At 38.6% G+C, this 20,171-nt stretch overlaps 1 protein-coding gene across 1 annotated transcript in view; it reads right to left on the bottom strand.

The window, feature by feature from the left end:
* Window positions 1-20,171, bottom strand: part of OSTM1 (osteoclastogenesis associated transmembrane protein 1) — a 32,508-nt gene that overhangs the window by 5,396 nt on the left and 6,941 nt on the right. The window contains exons 2-4 of the mRNA XM_007940829.2: window positions 19,160-19,274; window positions 3,496-3,593; window positions 459-626 (exon numbers count right to left, since the gene is read on the bottom strand). Coding sequence (XP_007939020.1) covers window positions 459-626; window positions 3,496-3,593; window positions 19,160-19,274 — 381 coding nt within the window. The remainder of the gene's footprint in view (window positions 1-458; window positions 627-3,495; window positions 3,594-19,159; window positions 19,275-20,171) is intronic.

The raw sequence follows: 20,171 nt of genomic DNA, 5'->3' as shown, positions 1-20,171 counted from the left end.
GATGAAAGACTGATTAAATAAGTAAAAAAATATTTTCAGAAAGTGACAGATGTAAAGATTATAATAAGTAAATAAGGTAATGGGAGAGGAAGTGATTGAGGAATGGCTTTAGAAACACACTGTAGCAAAACCTAGAGATTGTTTGAATGAAACAATGAATGCCCAAGAACCAGAAATGTACACATAAAATAACTCCCATGCCTTTGAAAATGGTACATATTATCCAATTTGAAAAACAAAGTGTGCCAAAGTATCAACTCACTTACCAAGTACCTCACTGATTTCCATTTTATTTTGATACACCAGGATACTGTAAAACTGTATCACCTTTGTAACTAGTCATTTCTGGTTGAAGACAGCATATGCAGATCCCAACGTACCTCCATGAGGGGTAAGAATATGGCAGCACATTCAACAACAACGCAAAATAGGCATCAAATCGAAAGTGAGGCACTTACTGCGTCTTCCACGTCAATGCACAAATGTTTTCCAGATTCAGCCTTATTCTCAAGTTCATTCATTTTTTGCATGTCATTGTACACACTGCTCAGAGTTTTGTATGCTGTGAGACAGTTTTTGCATACCTCTGAGTAATTTCTTGGCTGTAGAAGACTGTGTGAACTTTCCTAAAATTAAAAAGGACATTAATACACACAATAAACATTATACACAGTATATGTCTTTAATATAAGCTATTTATTCTCCTAGAGGACAGAAAACAGTATGTCGTGTTAAAGTGCTGACCTGTGATGTCGGGCAAGTTACGAAATCCCTGTGTGTCTCAGTTTCATCATCTATAACAGACAGCTACTCCCACTTGTATTACAGGTCTTACGGATTAGAGACCTGAGGTACATGAAGCACACAGCAAAATATCTGGCACTTTCTACATGCCCTTAAATTCTGAAAACCACTCTGCTAGCCAGTGTTAACTGTGGACTCCACTAATTCATATGTCACATTCCAAAAACCAAACCAAACTCACTGCCATCAAGTTGATTCTAACTCATAGCTACCCCCTTTGGGTTTCCAAGGCAATACATTGTTACCGAAGTAGACTGCCCAATCTTCCTTCTGCGGAATGGCTGGTGGGTTTGACCTGCCAGCCTACTGGTTAGCAGTCAAATGCTTAGGCACTACGAATCTTGTCATTTACATATCTGCACTGATTTATCCTTCTCTCAATAAATAAATAAAACATGTTCATCCTTGCACTCACTTCAACACCAAAGTTTGCCTTATTTAGACAAACAGCACTTTTTTTTTTTTAATGGGAAAAGGCATCAAAACTATATCCACACCCATCCTTCTTACTCTAAGGCTCATAATTATATTTTTACCGTCAACAAAAATGAGACAAATATCAAAGTATTTTATAATAAAAAATAAAGGCAGTGGATATAATATATAAAATATTATATTAATCTATGTCTTTTCCACTTCTAGATGACACCTGTCTTTTCAAGAACAAGTCTGCTGCGCAGTCAGTTCCTACACCATGCTGCATCTCAAAAGCCACCTCTTCAGAGAAGTCTTCCCAGCCCACTCTATCTAAAGTAGTATACTGCCCACTCCAGGACTGATTACTCTTAATTATCTTATTTAATTGTTTGTTACTAGTTCCATTCTTACTAGAACGTAAGTTCACGGGAATATAAATCTTATCTTGTTCACCATTCTACCCTCAGTGCCCAGAACACTGTCCGGCACATAATCAGTGCCCAGTACATACCTGTTAGCTGAGTAAGTGATCACTTGCCTGTTGAGAGAGCTCTCAGAGGCCAAGCTCCCAAAACCAAACACTGTATGCAGAGATTTCGTCTACCCTCCCAGCCTGGTAAAACCATCCTGCCACACACTGAGCACGTAAGAAAGAAAAGTGAGCCTAACAATGAACATGGAACAACCACTAGTCTCAGGAACACAAAATAAAACAACCAAGCAATGGTTCACAGGAGACAAACTGAGATATCAGTCAAATGTCTTAATGAAAAAGAAATCATTCAGCAAATTAGAGAGAACCTTAAAGAATTTTAACCCCAAATATAAAATAAATATCCATCAATTCATATTGGTATAGATTTGTTGTTGTTGTTGTTATGTGCCGTCGAGTCGGCCTCCACTCATAGCGACCCCTCCTTGGGTTTCCGAGGCAGTATCACTACGGAAGTAGGATTGCCCAACCTTCCTTCCGAGGAGTGGCTGGTGGGTTTGAACCACCAGCCTTCTGGTTAGCAGTCAAGGGCCTTAGCCACTATGCTATTGGTATAGATACACTATAGATAAATAAATGTGGAGGAAGAGACACATGTCCTTATAGAAGACTGTCAAGTAATTTAAGTAGATGCTCCCCTTTGTAGGAGGTGGAGCTTTATTTCTCCACCTCCCCCTGACACATTTGAGTACTTAGTATTTTTCTTTTGAAGACCAGAGTATGAGAAAGGGAAGAAGAAAATAGGGTCATTGCGGCTTTAAATTGCACCAATGCGTCAGAACCTATTAACTGTCTCCCATACCAAATGGCCCCTTCTTTTAAGAGCCCAGAGCCTGTCTGAGTTTCAGCATGGTACACGGCCACCCAGCTGCCCCAGTGAAACAAAAGCAAAAATGGCACATGCAACTACCGCAAAGCTTCCATAAAAGGAAACTCCTTGCCTTGTAGTAAAGCATTTCCCAAACTTACTAGGATACTAAACCCTTTTGTTAATGGGCCACCTATCAGAATCCTGCAGAACATATGCTCTTCTAATAATTTTCATTATTGTTAGGGAAATTTATTACTCTGTATGGCCACATTCATTAAACAGGAAATCATGCACACTTATACCCTAAACATACCCATCTATTTGTGAGCATTTCTTACTTGTTAAGTGTCAAAACTACAATTTTATCAGCATTTCAATTCCAATGCCCCCCCACCAGTAAAATTCCAATACCAAACTTTAAGAGTCAGAGATGAAGAAAATAAAAATCAGTAAGAAAAGGATTCTTAGGGTTACCTTTTATATCATAATTCAATACTCAAGATTACCTTACTAAAGAGTGCCTTTTAAAGTAGGTAAAATAAATTGAAGCAAATACTGAAGCAAAGAATAAGCTTCCTGTAGACAGACAGAATCACAACACACTGTAAAATAAAGTATCTTATTATTGCATAAGTGAAAGTAAGAAATGACAGAAAGAACAATATGCTTTAATTAAACAATTCCAGGCCTTAATATTTCCACACTCATTATGTCACTGTACCCTCACTACAAAACACCTGAAGGTAGGGAAGGTAAATACTAACTATCCCCACATTACAAATGAGAAAATTGAAGTTTTAGTGCTTTGCCTAAGGACTAATAAAAACTTAAGAGCAGAAATCTAGTTCCACTAACTCCTCCATATGATATATGCAGATAAATATCAACAATTAATGCTATAATAATCAGAATTAGTTATTATTCACTTAAACAGCCAGCATTTTAACTTCATGTATCACATATAAAATACCTGAAGGTTTTGCTCAAAGCAGGTCAAGGTACGATTAAACAGCTCAAGGAAATACACTGTGCTGTTTGATAATTCTTGACTGTTGTTTGTTAAACAATCTGGAAAAAAAGAAAAAAAGATAAAAATATCTCAAGCAACAATTATATGCTGTCATTCATCTCTCAAGCTCCCATCTCCTGTTTCATACTTTGTAACTTTATTCAAACAAGCATGATGTGTTTTACAATATGAGAATTTTACAAATACATGAAGCTTTCCTCTTGTCTTAGTTTGCTAGGGTGGCCGTAAGAAAATATACAAAGTGGGTGTCTTCAAACAATAGAAAGTTATTTTCTCATTGTTCTTGAGGCTAGAAGTCCAAATCTGGGTATCAGTCATGTTGAATCCTTCAGAGGGTTTTGAGGGAAGAACTGTTCCATGTGTCTCCATGGCTATCGTCAATCCTTGGTGTTCCTTTGCTGGTTACAGATGCATCCGCCTCCATCAGCACACGGTGTCTGTCTTCCCCCTCGTGTTTGTGACCCTGTCTCCATGTCTGTTCTCCCCTTTTATAAGATGCCACTTGAAAGAGATTAGGACTAGGACCCACCCTACTCTGCTATGATTTTACTGATCACATCTTCAAAGAAAGACCCTGTTTCCCCAAACCAGCTCACATTCACTAGGTACAGGAATTAGGATTTTCTTTTGGTCACTTTGTGTTTCTCTAACAGAAAATACCACAAGTGGGTGGGCTTAACAAAGAGGGATTTAGTCTCTTACAGTTTAGGAGGCTAGAAGTCTGCGTTCCAAGTGCCAAGCTCTAGGGACTGTGTGAAAGCCCCTCAATCTTGGACTGTGCCTCTTGCTCCTGGCCCACTGAAGCTGGAGGCTTTTCTTAAGTCAGGCAGCTGTTAGCTGCTGAGGCTGGCAAACCCAAGGTCAATAAGTAAAAAGACACAGTTCCAAGATGATCAAACTACACAGCTGGACACTGATTCAAGTCCATTAATAGTTCCAAGATTGGCAGACAACATGGCAGGATGATGAATGATGACTCAGCTACATGCAGGGTTCAAGCATGCCAAAAGCTGCAGAGACCTTTCTCAAAACCTCTCCCTATGTACTGGAAGCAGACCACATCCCCAAGGCAGCTGCTCAGCTTCTCCAATAGATTCCACCAGGGAGCTGATTACCAGTCTCATCATGGGGAATAACTACATCCAGCTGCCCAGCCACTCAAAAACATGCTCAGCCAAGCTGACACACAACCCTAACAGTCACAGACTTCAATATACCTTTTAGGAGGATACAATTCAAACTGTAACACCCTTTTAGTTTCTAAACTTTTTAAAAAATCATAACCATTTTAAGGAAATCTTAAAATTATCACATATTGTCCTCTCTTAATAAAAGCAGTATACCAAATAAAATTGATTCTTGATAGTTCTAGGTCATTATGAACATCAGATAGCAAATGCTTTAATAGCGGTACTCACAGTGCTATTTAGACTTAGGACTCTTGTTATGTGTTGTTGAGTCAATTTTTGAGTCATTGTGCGAGACAGAGCAGAAATGCCCCATGGAGTTTTCTAGGCTGTTAGCTTTACAGATCTGGCAGATCTTTCTCTCATGGAGCTGGGTGGGTTTGAACCACCAATCTTTCAGTTAGTAGCCAAGTGCTTAACTGTTGCACCACCAGAGCTGCTGTAGGACAGTGCACCCTGCATTAATTTTACCACAATTTATCTGCTTTTGGATCTTTTTTTGTATCACATTTATTAGTTCTTTGTCTCTTCCATCTTTACTAATGAGTCATTTCTTTATCTACTAGGGCATGTTATAAAAGCTGTTCTTTCTAATTTATCATGAGTTGGGAACCCAAGAAACAAGATGATGAGACTTGTGACTAAAATATGTTGTTGTTGTTATGTGCCATGGAGTCAGACCCAACTCATAGCGACCCCTCCTTGGCTTTCCGAGGCGGTATCACTACAGAAGTAGATTGCCTAACCTTCCTTCCCTGGAGTAGCTGGTGGGTTTGAACCGCCAGCCTTCTGGTTAGCAGTCAAGTGCCTTGGGCACTATGCTACCAGAGCTCCTTACTACAATATAGAAAGGGTTAAAGTCAAGTCTGGAAATAAACAGAATTGCTTTGCATGTTGTTAAAAACCTTACATCAATGGTATTCCTGTGCCACGTGTTACTCTTGCTCAGCATTGTGTTCTGAGATTTATTCATGTTGATACTTGCAGTTCAAGTTCATTCCTTTGCATTGTTTTCTATGTATTAATCAGCCACAACTTATTTATCCATCTCCATCATTCCTATTCTTCACCCTCCCTTTGTCTTCACCTCTTCCTGTATATTCAACCTCTATCTAGGTTCAACAGCCTTGCTGTGTATCCTGGAACGTGCAATCAACCATCTCACAGTGCCCTAGAATCCTTGCCCTCTCTACCCTCCTCATGCTCACAAACATTTCCAACCATGACAGCCTCCATATTCTCTCTACTCCCACATCTGGTTATGACGCTATTGTTGTATGCCATCAAGTCAATTTTCCACTCACAGTGACCCCATGTGACAGCGAACTGCCTGAGAGGGTTTCCAAGGCTAGACTCTTTATCAGAGCACACTGCCAGCTCTTTTCTCCCATGGAGAAGCTGGTGGACCTTTGGTTAGCACCCAAGTGCTTAACCATTGCACCACCAGGGCTCCTTATTCTGGTTATAGGATACTATTATAGAAAATTATAAAATTACAATAAAGGGACTCCACTCAAATTCTTGCTTTCTGGTCTCCACTAATCTTTGCAGATGCCCTACCAATTGCTCAAGAAAGGATGCTCCAAATATTTTCTGTTCTCTAGTCTCCAATATTGTCCTCCTTAATTTCACAGATGTCCCACCTTGTCAGAAATTCAGGATCATCTAATTTGATTTCTTGCAACTAGGAGTGGAAAGACAGGAGAGAAAGCTACTGTAATAACGCAAGAGAAAGGTGGAAACACAAAAAGAATTGGGTAAGTAAGAGACTAAATATGTGACTGTAGGACATGACACACTAAGAGATACCCACTATAACAAACACCTGCTACAGTGAAAGCTAACATTTACTGAGTACTTGTGTGTTCCAGGCTTGTACTTTGAACACATTTGCTCATTTAATCCTTGCAACAATTCTGAGGCAAGAACTATCATTATCTCCATTTTATAAAAAAGAAAACAGAAGTTTAGAGAAACTAAGTAGGTTGCCAAGGTCACACAGCTGTAAGTGAAAAGCTGGAATTCCTACTCAATTTGATTCCTGAGCCTGTGCTCTCATACCCCTCAAAATAAATAAAATAGTTACATCTACATCCCAAACTACTACCAAGATTCGAGGTCACATGCCACCACTCCTCCCTCTACCCATTAAAGACAGATTAGCAATGCTTGCTATTTTACACCACAGGGATTCAGGCCGTAACTACCAACTGATCAGAGCAGGCAACCAAGATGAAACACCTGGTGAACAAGGCAACAACTAGAACATTAAAACTGCTTTGTGAAAATTAGAAAAAGACACCCCCTCTGAGTGAGAAAATTACAAAAAGGCACTCCTGCCTCCAGAAGCCAAGCTGGAATTCAGCCCCATTCACCTTCCTGGAAGCTCCTTGTGCAGAGTTTCGGCTACACTTGGTGTACACAGGACCCTGCTGTTGTACGCACTGTTCCTAGATTCTTTTCCCTCTTTGAATTGTGATGGTGTTTTTTGCAAATAATGCACCCACATAAATAACATGCACTCATATAATGTGCACAGCACACATAGGAAACATGTACAGGAAGGCTGTGCAGTTTGCAATAAAATGTATAGTGCCTGCATTATCTGCATAGAAACACAGTACTTTACATTCTCCGCAGATTTATCTTCTCAAGGAGGTAGGGCCCAGTCTAACCAGTTGTCCTATCATTTAAAAACCTGAGGGATCACCTTTTTTTTTTAATAAGGGATCACTTTAAAAATGAGGAAATTAAGCCAGAGGAATAAAGTGATCTACCAAGGATCATACACTTAGGAAGGCACTGGAATACAAAATATACTATCCAGGACTTCCAATTAAGTCTCCATTATACCATTTTTCTTTACTATTTAAAAATGTTACTCAATCCATCAACTTTCAAAAAGTTAAAATATGTTGTTGTTGTTACGTGCTATCGAGTCATCTCAGACTCACTGCAACCTTATACAACAAAACAAAACACTACCCCAATCTTATGCCAGGCTCATGACCCCTACTACACCTGAGCCCATTGCTGCAACCAGTGTGTCAATCCATCTTGTTGAGGGCCTTCCCCTTTTTCATTGACCCTCCACTTTACCAAGCATGACATCCTTCTCCTGAGAATGGTTCCTTCTGACAACATGACCAAAGTAGGTGAGACAAACTCTGGCCATTCTTGCTTCTAAGGAGCATTCCAGCTGCACTTCTTTCAGGACAGATTTGTTAGTTCTTTTAGCAATCCATGGTACTTTCAGCATTCTTCACCAACACCACAACTCAAAAGCATCAACTCTTCTTCGTTCTTCCTTATTCATCGTCCAACTCTCACATGCATATGAGGTGACTGAAAATACCATGTCTTGGGTTAGGTGCATCTTAGTCTTCAAGATTATCTTTTCTCTTCAGCACTTTAAAGAGATCTTTTGAAACAAATCTGTCCAATGCAATATGTCTTTTTTTTTTTTTTAATTGTGATTTGGGTGAAGATTTACAGAACAAATTCGCTTTCCATACAGCAGTTCACATATACTTTGTCGCATGTCATTGACCACAGTTTACCACAATGCCACAGCTCCCCTCCCACTTCCTCCCCATGCAATATGTCTTTTGATGTCTTGACTGCTGCTTTCATTGGTGTTGATTGTAGAACCAAGTAATAAGAAGTCTTTGACAACTTCAGTCTTTTCTCCATTTATCGTGATACTGCTTACTGGTCCAATTGTGAGGATTTTTGTTTTCTTTATATTGAGGTGTAATCCATACTACAGACTGTAGTCTTTAATCTTCAAAGTGCTCCAAGTCATCCACACTTTCAGCAAGCAAAGTTGTGTCATCTGTGTATCACAGGTTGTTAATGAGCCTTCTTCCAATCCTGATGCCACAATTTTTTTTCATACAGTCCAGCTTCTTGGATTATTTGCTCAGCATACAGATTGAATAAGTATGGTTAAAAGATATAACCCTGATGCACTCCCTTCCTGATTTTAATCCATGCAGTATTCCCTTGTCCTGTTCGAATGACAGCCTCCTGGTCTATATATAGGTTCCTCATTAGTACAATCAAGTGTTGTGGAATTCCCGTTCTTCTCAATGTTATCCACAATTTGCTATGATCCACACAAGTGAATGCCTTTGCATGATCAATAAAACACAAGTAAACATCTTTCTGGTATTCTTTGCTTTTAGCTAAGATCTTTCTGACATCAGCGATGATATCCCGCGCTCCACTTCCTCTTCTGAATCCAGCCTGCATTTCTGGAAGTTCTCTGTCTGCTGCAACCGTTTTGAATTATTGTGCTAGTTATATTTGTATGTCAACTTGGCTGGGCCTGGTTGAGTGGCTGGGCAGCTGGTGGTAATTATTCCCCATGATGAGACTGGCAATCCACTCCATGGTGGGATCTACCACAAGCAGCTGAGTAGCTGCCTTTGGAATGTGGTCTGCTTCCTGTACATCCCTTTTGGTTTTCTAATTCCAGGTCTTTGCACAATGCATTATAATAACTGACTTTGTCTTCTCAAGCTGCTCTTTGAAATCTGTTCAGCTCTTTCATCCTGTCGATTCTTCCATTCGCTTTAGCTACTCTCCATTCAAGGGCAAAGTTCAGAGTCTCTTCTGACATCCATTTTGGTCTTTTCTTTCTTTCCTGCCTTTTTAATGACCTTTCTTATGGATGATGTTCTTGATGTCATCCCACAATTCCTGTGGTTTTCAGTCACTGGTGTTCAATGCATCAAATCTATTCTTCAGACAGTCTCTAAATTCAGGAAGGATATAATCAAGGTCATATTTTGGCTCTTGTGGGCTTGTTTGAATTGTCTTCAGCCTCAACTTGAACTTGCGTATGAGCAGCTGATGGTCTGTTCCACAGTCAGCTCCTGGCCTTCTTCTGGCTGAAGATACAGAGCTTCTCCATTGCATCTTGGCACAGATGTAGTCAATCTGATTCCTGTGTACTCTGTCTGGCGAAGTCCACATGTATAGCCACCATTTGTGTTGTTGAAAAAAGGTTATTTGCAATGGGTAAGTTACTGGTCTTGCAAAATTCTATCATGTGATCTCCAGCGTTACTTCTATCACCAAGGCCGTATTTTCCAACTACTAGTGATTCTTCTATGAATGGCGCAGAGTAAGTATAAACTAAGATGAACACATTTACACATATACAGAATCTTAGTATACTGTTGCTGTTATGTGCTGTCAAGTCATCTCTGACTCATAGCAACCCCTCCTTGGGTTTCCGAGGCAGTATCTTCACAGAAGTAGATTGCCCAACCTTCCTTCTGAGGAGTGGTTGGTGGGTTTGAACCACTAACCTTCTGGTTAGCAGTCAAGTGCCTTAGGCACTACACCACCAGAGCTCCTAAGAAAACACTGCAAAGATTTGCAGTGTTTATAGTTGATGTTTTCCAGGGAAGTAATTTTATCCTTGGCAACTGTACATCTGTGATACAAGAAGCTGTGTCATGATACCCGACATGTACAATATAGGGATGAACTGGGTATACATGTCCCTATACAACCTGCAAAAGCAGTACAAAGCACAGGACTATGAAAAAAAATCTCATCTACACACACAAAGCAATAATTTCTTTATAAATAGATAATTTCTAAGGAACGCGTCACTGAAGGACAAAAGAACTAAATCTCTTGTGTTTTACTGACAGCCATTCCTTTTTACTTAAAATAATTTAAAAATTAAGCTGAAAGCTAACGTGGACTGGCCATCTTGTTGAGTACTATATTAACGTAATATCATCAAAATTTTTTCAATGATCATTAGACAGTGGTATTATAAAGTACAAAGGAGTTCATTTATACAAATGGGGTTAAAAATGTCTTCATTATTAAAGATCTGTGACTTTTTGATTCAAAACAAAGGAATTACAGTAAAATTTGTCTTTTATACATTTACAGGAATTGGAACATATGGCTAAAAACAGTGAGAAGCTATACATTATTAGAAATTAAAAAGCTAAGGAATATTAGTAATAATAAAGCATCCTACAAGCATTCAGTTAAGTGGTTATTATGAATTTTCTTCATCTCAGACAATCAATGGAGCCTCATCAAGGGCAGATTAGTGAGGCTTCTTTCTCAGTAGGGCCCAGCTACCAGCCCAAGAGGCATTTTTAAAGGTGTCAGAGAATCAAGTTAAGACCTTACAAAGAAAACTACTTATCATAACAGAAATTATGTATCTTTAAAGTATTTGGCATCTACTGGAATTCTGTATAAAGATCTCTGCTGTTTTTTAAAAAACCAGTGTTACAGAAAACAACAGAGATAATTGTCAATTTCTGAAAAATAGTGAAAATCTCAGAAAATATGGTATAAACTGTGAGGACTTGGTGCTTGAACCACATAATTAAGCTTAATGAACATGAAAGTGAAGACATTTTAAATTATAAACTACAAATAAGTGAGTCTAATGCTTAGTACATTTCCATTAAGGTCAAATTTTGGAAAGTGGGGTTCTGGTTAATGACCTTCTTGCTAGCCATTAAGTTTTATTACTGATTTTTCAAAGAACTGAAACACATGCTTAAGGCATTTGGTTGCTAACCAAAAGGTTGGTGGTTTGAACCCATCAGCTGCTCTACAGGAAGAAGATGAGGCAGTTGAGTTCTGTAAACATTTACAGCCTTGGAAATCCTATGGGGCAGTTCTGCTCTGACTTACAGGGTCACTTTGAGTCAGAAGGGACTTGATGGCAGCAGGTTTTTAAGTTACACGTACTAGTTGAAAGTTAATTTTTCATTGACGAATTGGAACGTACATCAGGATTACACAGTGGTTCAGTGGCATCGCTGTGCTCATAAATTATCACCTAGATCACTGTACACAGAGAAGGCTGTACATAAAGGGTGGGTGTTCAGTGTCTAAGAACAAATATCTGAACAGATAATTACATGGTCCATCTTATTACAATACTACTCCATAATGGATGCTGCTAAGCAAAGGACCAAAACACTTTACCATAAAAGAGTCCATGGTCTCATAAAATCTGGTCATTCTGCTAATCATTCAACTGTCACATGGGTTTAAGATCAGGAAGAAAACTCTCAGTAACAATGCTTTCCCTATGCCAACAATACCCTTCTGACAGTTTTAAAATTCTACACAAGAAAAAAATCATTAATATACTTTATTTCTTAGCAGTCATTCTCCTTAAGGAATACTTAATTTCCATGTTACTTGTAAAGTGAGTAGGAAATGTTGAGTTCTTATCACTTTTTTTGTCTTTCCATCGATTTCTAGTAACTAATATCATACCCAAACCGATACCATTCAAAGACACAGGAATTCTAGAGAGAGAAAGAACAGGAGTGGTACAGGGATGGCAGTCTCTCCTCTGTTGGGTTCCTAGTTTTCTTTTCATCAACCACTAACTGTAGTGACTAAGTGTCAATCCTACTTCACATTAGATCAAGAAAAATGGAAAAGTGGTTTATGGCAGTGCATTAATTTTAATAATTTAAAATATATGTTTTTAATAATATATTTACAAAAATTCTGATAGTCCCTTAAATTCATTTAAGCTTTTGGAAAAATTTCATATTATCTTTATTAAAAAGCTATGCAGAGCACATTTAGAAGTGCTTCCAAGCGACTGGGTAAGCATTACCAGATTCTAGCTAAAATAATTTTAGAACAATGCCAGCACTGAATAAAGAGAAAACAGCTAAGAATTTAGGGAATACAAGTTTATAGAAATATTTTATTTCAATTTAAAATACGGGATAGACTTAAGAAATTTTAAAATGTGAATATATCAATGAATGTTAGACAATTTTTTGGATAATTTTTGTTGTTGCTGTTGAAAATCACAGAACATACACCAATTCAACAGTTTCTATATGCACTATGGTGGTTATGTTTTTGTGTCAACTTGGCTGGGCCTGGCTGAGTGGCTGGGCAGCTGGATGTAATATTCCCCATGATGAGACTGATAATCAACTCCATGGTGGAATCTACTAGGAGCAGCTGAGTATCTGTCTTAGGGAATGTGGTCTGCTTCCTGTATTTAAGCAGAAGCCTTGGGAATAGTCTCTAGCCTTTGGCATGCTTGGACCCTACATGTAGCCGTGTCATTGCTCAGCAGCCTGCTATGCTCTGCCGACCTGCGGACTTAGAGTGGACTTAAGTTAATGGTCTGCTATGTGGATTGGTAACATTGGGACTGTGACTTTTTACTTGTCAACCTTGGGGCTTCTCAGCCTCAGCAGCCAACAGCTGTCTGAGTGAAGAAACGCCTCTAGTTCCAGTGGGCCGGGAATAGGAGGCAGAGCTGGACCCCAAGGTTGAGGGGCTATCATCCAGCCCCTAGAGCCTGGCACTTTGAACTTGGACTTAAAGCCTCCAAATTGTAAGAATAAACTCCTGTTTGTTAAGACCATCCCATTTGTGGTATATATTTCATGCCAGAGAGGCACTAGGTAACCAGAACATGCACATTTCAGTGACACTGATTACATTCTTTAAGTCATGCCACTATTTTCACCCTCCTTTTCTGAGTTGTACCACTTCTATTAACATAAACTTACTGCCCCCTAAGGCTCCTATCTAAGTTTTCGAGTTACTGTTATTAAGTTCATCCCATATAGATAGATCTTACAACAGCACAATGTTCAAGGTAAATACCCTTCACTAGTTAAGCTAAACTACTGTTTGATTTTAGGAATACCTCAAGGGATATTTTTGGTTTAAAGTTTAAAGATTATCTCAGGGCAATAGCTCATCTAACATCTATGGTTCCAGAAAATCTGGAGTCCATGAAAATTTGAAATTCTGTACCACATTTTTCCCTTTTGATAAGGATTCTTCCATAGAATCTTTGATCAAACCATTCAATAGTGGTAGCCATGTATCATACAATTCTTTGAAGATAATTTTTTAAACTACATAATCCTGGAAAAGTAAATAGTCAACCTCTCTGACTATATCTAATACACAAATACTCATCTGTTCAATTTTAAATTTTATATATTTTTAAATAGGTATTAAATGCACATGGCATAAAATCTAAAAAGTTCAGCTGTAAATACAGTGAAGATTAAGTCATCCTTCCTTTCCTGCCCATTCAGCCATCTAGTTCCCCTCTCTAAAAATACATAAAAGTAAAGATTGTGCTAAAACCAAAACAAAGATCAGCCAACAGTACTCTGTTCAAAGTACCAGAAATTTAAATTAATACAAGTAAAATTAAAATAAACCATAGTATACAGTCAAGGAAAAGAAACTTGATAGGGGATCTTTTTTTCATTAACAGTTTTTCTTTATATGAATTAAGTAAAAGGACAAGTTTTTACAAAAGTTAAATTGCTTAATGACTTACAGGCACAAAGTCTGTTGTTTGTATGTTTGTTTTAAATCTATCCTATCCTTTCTATTTCCACTGCTCCTGCCCTACATAGTATTTTCTTTGCTTCTTGCCTAAACTACATAATAACATCCTTACTTGCCTCTTCTTTTCTCTTCCAATGGCATTCCTTGAAAAAAACGTCTCTGGAGTTTTATTTTAAAAGAAAAAAAGCCTAGCAAGTGCTAGGTTAAATGATATTTAAAAGATAGGTTTTTTCTTTTTTATAAACTTGCAGGACTTCTCAAAACCAAAAAACCACAAAGATATTATAGTATGCAACCCTTCCTTAAGCACATGCTGGTGTTTAGGCAGTTTGAAAAACGCTGGCCTAAACGCTAAATTCCTATCAGTCAAGGTCTTATCTTTCCTTTCCAATTTTATCTGCTGTTATGCTTCTCGGTCCCTGGATCATCACTATCCCATTTATACTTCTGTGCCTTGAACATAATGTCTCTGTATCTGCAATGCCCTTCTGATCTCTACTAAGAACTAATTCAAAACGTGCTCCTCTAGGACTCATCTCAACCCCTCCCCAAGTAAGATTATTTTCCATTTCCCCAAAGGACTTCATAATTTTATTAAGGCATTTATTTGCCTTAGGTTGTATGTGTAAATGTATCTCTCCTTTGCAAAATTTTAAGGCTTGAAAGACAAGAAACAAGAACTGCCTACACAACAACGAAACAAGGCAACACACTACCCGTCAAGTTGAATCTGACTCATGGTGACTCCTCCTTGGGTTGCCAAGGCAGTATCGCTACGGAAGTAGATTGCCCAACCTTCCTTCCAAGGAGTAGCTGGTGGGTTTGAACCACCAGCCTTCTGGTTAGCAGTCAAATGCCTTAGGCACTACACTACCAGAGCTCCCACCTAGCACACAGTTATTATTTAAAAACACTTCTGAATTGAAATAGTAATTTTAATTTTCCAAACAATATCTGAAAATTGATCTCATTACACAAACATGTGGACAAACCTGCAAAGCTAGGAAATGCATCATCATTTGACAGATTATTATTATCAGCATAATTATTGTTGTATTAAGCAGTTTGTATTTCTTGAGCATTAACTACATGCCAGGCAATGAGCTAATAAATGCTTTGAAAATTTTATTTAATTTAATCCTCGAAACAATGGTATAAGGTAGGTTCCATTATAGCCATCAAATTACAGATGAAGAAACTGAAGTTCGACAGGGGAAGTTACTTGACCAAAGTTGACAGCTAGCAAGATACATCTAAGAAGTGGCAAAACTAAAACCACCAAACCCACTGCCGTCGAGTAGATTCCGAATCGCAGCAACCCTGTATTCGACAGGACAAAGCACTGCCTGGTCCTGCACCATCTTCACAATCCCTGCTATGCCTGAGCCGACCATTATACTCACTGCGTCAATCCATCTCACTGTGTGTCTTCCCCTTTTCTGCCGAACCTCCATGTTACCAAGCATGATATCCTTCTCCAGGGGACTGGTCCCTTCTGACAACATGACCAAAGTACGTGACACAAAGCCTGGCTAGTCTTGCTTCTCAGAAGCATTCTGGCTGAACTTGTAGGACAGATTTGTTTGGTCTTTGGGCAGTCCATGGTATTTTCAGTATTCTTTGCCAACACCACAATTCAAAGGCATCAACTCTTCTTCAGTCTTCCTTATTCACCCTCTGGCTTTCACACGCATATGAGGCGACTGAAAATACCATGGCTTGGATGAGGTACACCTTAGTCTTCAAAGTGACATCTTTGTTCCTTAACCCTTTAAAGAAGTCTTTTGCAGTAGATTCACCCAGTGCAATATGATGTCTAATTTCCTGACTGCTGCTTCCAGGATCTTTGACTATGGATCCAAGTAAAATGAAATCCCAACAACCTCAATCTTTTCTCTGTTTATCAAGATGCTGCTTACTGGTCCAGTTGTGGAGACTCTGTTTGTTTGTTTGTTTATGTTGAGGTGTAATCCATACTGAAGACAGTAGTCTTTGATCTTCATCAGTAAGTGCTTCAAGTCATCTTCACTTTCAGCAAGCAAGGTTATGTCATCTGCATGCCACAGGTTGCAGATCAGTCTTCCTCCAATCCTGATGCTCATTCTTCTTCATCTAGCCCAGCTTCTCAGATTATTTGTTCAGTATACAGATTCAGTAAGTATGATGAAAGGATACAACCCCAACACCCTTCCTGATTTTAAACAATGCAGTATCCCCTTGTTCTCTTGGTCTATGTACAGGTTCCTCAGGAGCACAAATTAAGTGTTCTGGGATTCCCATTCTTCACAATGTTATCCACAATTTACGATCCACACAGTCAAATGCCTTTGCATAGTCAATAAAACACAGGGAAACATCTTTCTAGTATTCTTTCAGCAAAGATCCATCTGACATCAGCAATGATACCTCTTGTTCTACATTGTCTTCCAAATCCAGCTCGAATTTCCGAACGTCGATACACTGCTGCGACCGTTTTTGAACACTATTCAAAAAATTTACTTGCGTGTGATATTAATGACATTCTTTGATAATTTTTGCCTTCTATTGAATCACCTTTTTTTGGAATGGGCACAAATATGGATTTCTTCCAGTCTGCTGCCCAAGTAGCTGTCTTCCAAATTTCTTGGCATAAACACGTAAGCACCTCCAGCACTGCATCCATTTGTCAAAACATCTCAGTGAGTATTCTGTCAATTTCTGGAGCCTTGTTTTTCGCCAATTCCTTTAGTGCAGCTTGGACTTCTTCCTTCAATACCACTGGTTCTTGATCATACGCTACCTTGTAAAATGGGTGAACATCAACTATTCTCTTTGGTACAGTGACTCTGTGTACTCTTTCCGTCTTCTTTTGATGCTTCCTGAACCATTCAGTATTTTGCCCACGGAATCCTTCAACATTGAAATTCGAGGCTTGAGTTTTTTCTTCAGTTCTTTCAGCTTGAGAAATGCTGTGTGTGTTCTTCCCTTTTGGTTTTCTAACTATAGGTCTTTGCACATTTCATTATAATAATTTACTTTGTCTTCTTGAGCTGCTCTTTGAAATTTTCTGTTCAGTTCTTTTATTTCATCATTTCTTCCACTTGCTTTTGCTACTCTCCACTCAAAAGCAAGTTTGAGTCTCTTCTGACATCCATTTTGGTCTTTTCTTCCTTTCTTGTCTTTTTAACGAACTGTAGCTTTCTTTACATATGATGTTCTTGATATCATCCCACAACTCATCTGGTCTTCAGTCACTGGTGTTCAATGCGTCAAAGCTACTCTTCAGATGGTCTCTAAATCTGAATGGGATATAATCAGGTCATACTTTGGCTCTTATTGACTTGTTTCAATTTTCTTCAGCTTCAACTTGAACTTGCATATGAGCAATTGATGGTCTGTTCCTGGCCTTGCTTTTGCTGATGACACTGAGCTTCTCCATCGCCTCTTTCCATAGATGTAGTCAATTTGATTCCTGTGTGTGCCATCTGGCAAGGTCCAAGTGTACAGTTATCATGTATGTTGTTGAAAAAAGGGTATTTGTAATAAACAAGTCATTGGTTTTGCAAAATTCTACCATGTGATCTCTGGAGTCCTTCTATCATGAAGGCCATTATTTGCCAATTACTAATGATTCTTCTTTGTTTCCAATTTGCTCATTTCAATCAACAATAATAATTATTCATATATCTTGATTGTATGTTTGGTCAATTTCAGACTGCAGTAGTTGGTAAAAATCTTCAGTTTTTTCTTTTTGGCTTTAGTAGTTGGTGCATAAATTCAAGTAATAGTAGTATTAACTGGTCTTCCTTGTAGGTGTATGTGTATTATCCTATTACTAACAGCAGTGTACTTGAGGACAGATCTTGAAATGTTCTTTTTGACAATGAATGTGATGCTATTGCTCTTCAATTTGTCATTCTCAGCATAGAAGACTACATGACTATCAGATTCAAAGTGGCCAATACCAGTCCATTTCAGCTCACTAATGCTAGGTTGTCAATCTTTATGTATTCGCTTTCATTTCTGACAACTTCCAATTTTCCTAGATTCATAGATCAGACATTCTATGTTCTGATTATTAATGAATGTATACAGCTATTTCTTCCATTTTGAGTCAAATCCCATTAACAAAGAAGGTCCCAAAAGCTTTATTCCATCCACATCACTAAGGTCAACTCTACTTTAAGGAGGCAGCTCCTCCTCAGTCATATTTTGAGTGCCTTCCAACCTGAGGGGCTCATCATTCAGCACTGCATCAGATAATATTTCACTGCTATTCATAAAGTTTTCCAGTAATATATCAGGCAGTGCTTCACTGCTATTCATAAGGTTTTCACTTGCCAGTTCTTTGAGAAGTGGGTGGCCCTTTCCTTCTTCCAAGTCTGTCTTAGTCTGGAAGCTCCGCTGAAACCTGTCCACCATGGATGACTCTGCTGGTATGTGAATACCAGTGGCATAGCTTCCAGCCTCACAGCGACTTGCAAGCAACCATAATACAACAAACTGATAGACAGGTAGTGGACAGGACAGAGTAGAACTGCCCTATAGGGCTTCCTATGCTGTGATCTTTATAGAAGCAGTCTGCCTTATCTTTCTCCCACAGAGTGGGTTCAGTTAGCAGCCAAGCACTTTGATCAATGTGCCACCAAGGCTCATTAAGTAGCAACAACAACAACAAAAAAAAAAACCAAACCTATTACCATCAAGTTGATTCTGACTCATAGCAACCCCCACTGGGTTTCCGAGGCAGTAAATCTTTAGATTTAGATTGCGCTGTCTTCCTTCTGCCGAGTGGCTAATGGATTTGAACCACCAATCTTTTGGTTAGCGTCAAATACCTTAGGCACTGCACCAACATAGCTTCTTCAATCAGTGGCAAACCCCGGTCTTATTCTAACTGCTACACTTTCTCCCATTATTTGCCCAAGTACTTATCACTAATAAACTATAATACTAACCATAATTTATTTCAACTTAGTAAATAAAAGGTGTTATCCAGTTCAAAGATTCCAGAATTCACTAAAATAGAATCTGACATCAATACCACTAAACCATAACCACTACATGATAATGAAAGAATTACCTACTTGCACAGTTTGCTTCCCGCCATGTGGAACTAAAAAACTCAGAGAGGATCACAACTATTTGTACTCGATCTGCCATTAAGAGACTTCTGGCACAGCTGTGACTTTCTGAAGTATTCTGTAACAAAAAGAAGATAAAAAATAAAATCTGAGTATTTTTAGACTTTCTAAACAACTCAAGGCAAAAAGCCTTATATAAAATAATTATTTTAAATTTTTTAACATTTGATACAATTAAACAACAATTAATAATAACATTGGTAATAAACAAGAGCAGCCAACATGTATTGGTGCTGGGTGCCAGAGTCACTTGCAAAAGGAAGATTTTTGCTTCTTAAATAAGCTTGTATGGCACAATTTCAATTGCCCAGGTACGTGTCACTGCTCAGTGTGTGTTACATGTCTTACTTTTTATGCATAGGAAAAAATTCTGGAAAATTATTCACCAAAATGTAGTAGTAGTTTTCTCTAAATAATGGAAATATAAAACAAACAAACGCAACACACTACCGTCAAGTCAGCTCCAAATTATAGCAACCCCTCCTTGGGTTTCCGAGGTGGTATCACTATGGAAGTAGATTGCCCAACCTTCCTTCCAAGGAGTGGCTGGTGGGTTTGAACCATTAGCCTTGTGGTTAGCAGTCAAATGCCTTAGGCACTACAACAGCAGACCTCCTAATGGAAATATAGGTGATTTTTAGTCTTTTTATTTTGTTTCTTTTGTACTTTCTAAATTCTTCTACAATTAACATATATTATTGCGGTGTAGTAAATTACTTAGTGTGGCTTTTCTACCCATAAGTCTTTGTAAACTCCGAGGTGGGAATTGCTATTAGCAACTGAGGAGATCCTGATTGCTAAAGTCGCCCACCTGGAGTATTTCTGTTGGGAGTGACACAAAACAATGTTCTAGGAGGTTCCCACTCTCTCTCAGGTGCTTAGAGTTATGATGCTGTGATTGGCTAGTTTGGCCAGTCTGCCAGGCTCAAAAGGAGGCCTCCTAGAGGCAGAACTC

Source organism: Orycteropus afer, unplaced genomic scaffold, assembly GCF_000298275.1.
Source record: "Orycteropus afer afer isolate SDZICR_OR568_19922 unplaced genomic scaffold, OryAfe1.0 scaffold00072, whole genome shotgun sequence".
Classification (NCBI taxonomy): Eukaryota; Metazoa; Chordata; class Mammalia; order Tubulidentata; family Orycteropodidae; genus Orycteropus; species Orycteropus afer.
Note: the sequence above shows the minus strand (reverse complement) of the source record. Positions and strands in the feature narration are given on the sequence as shown.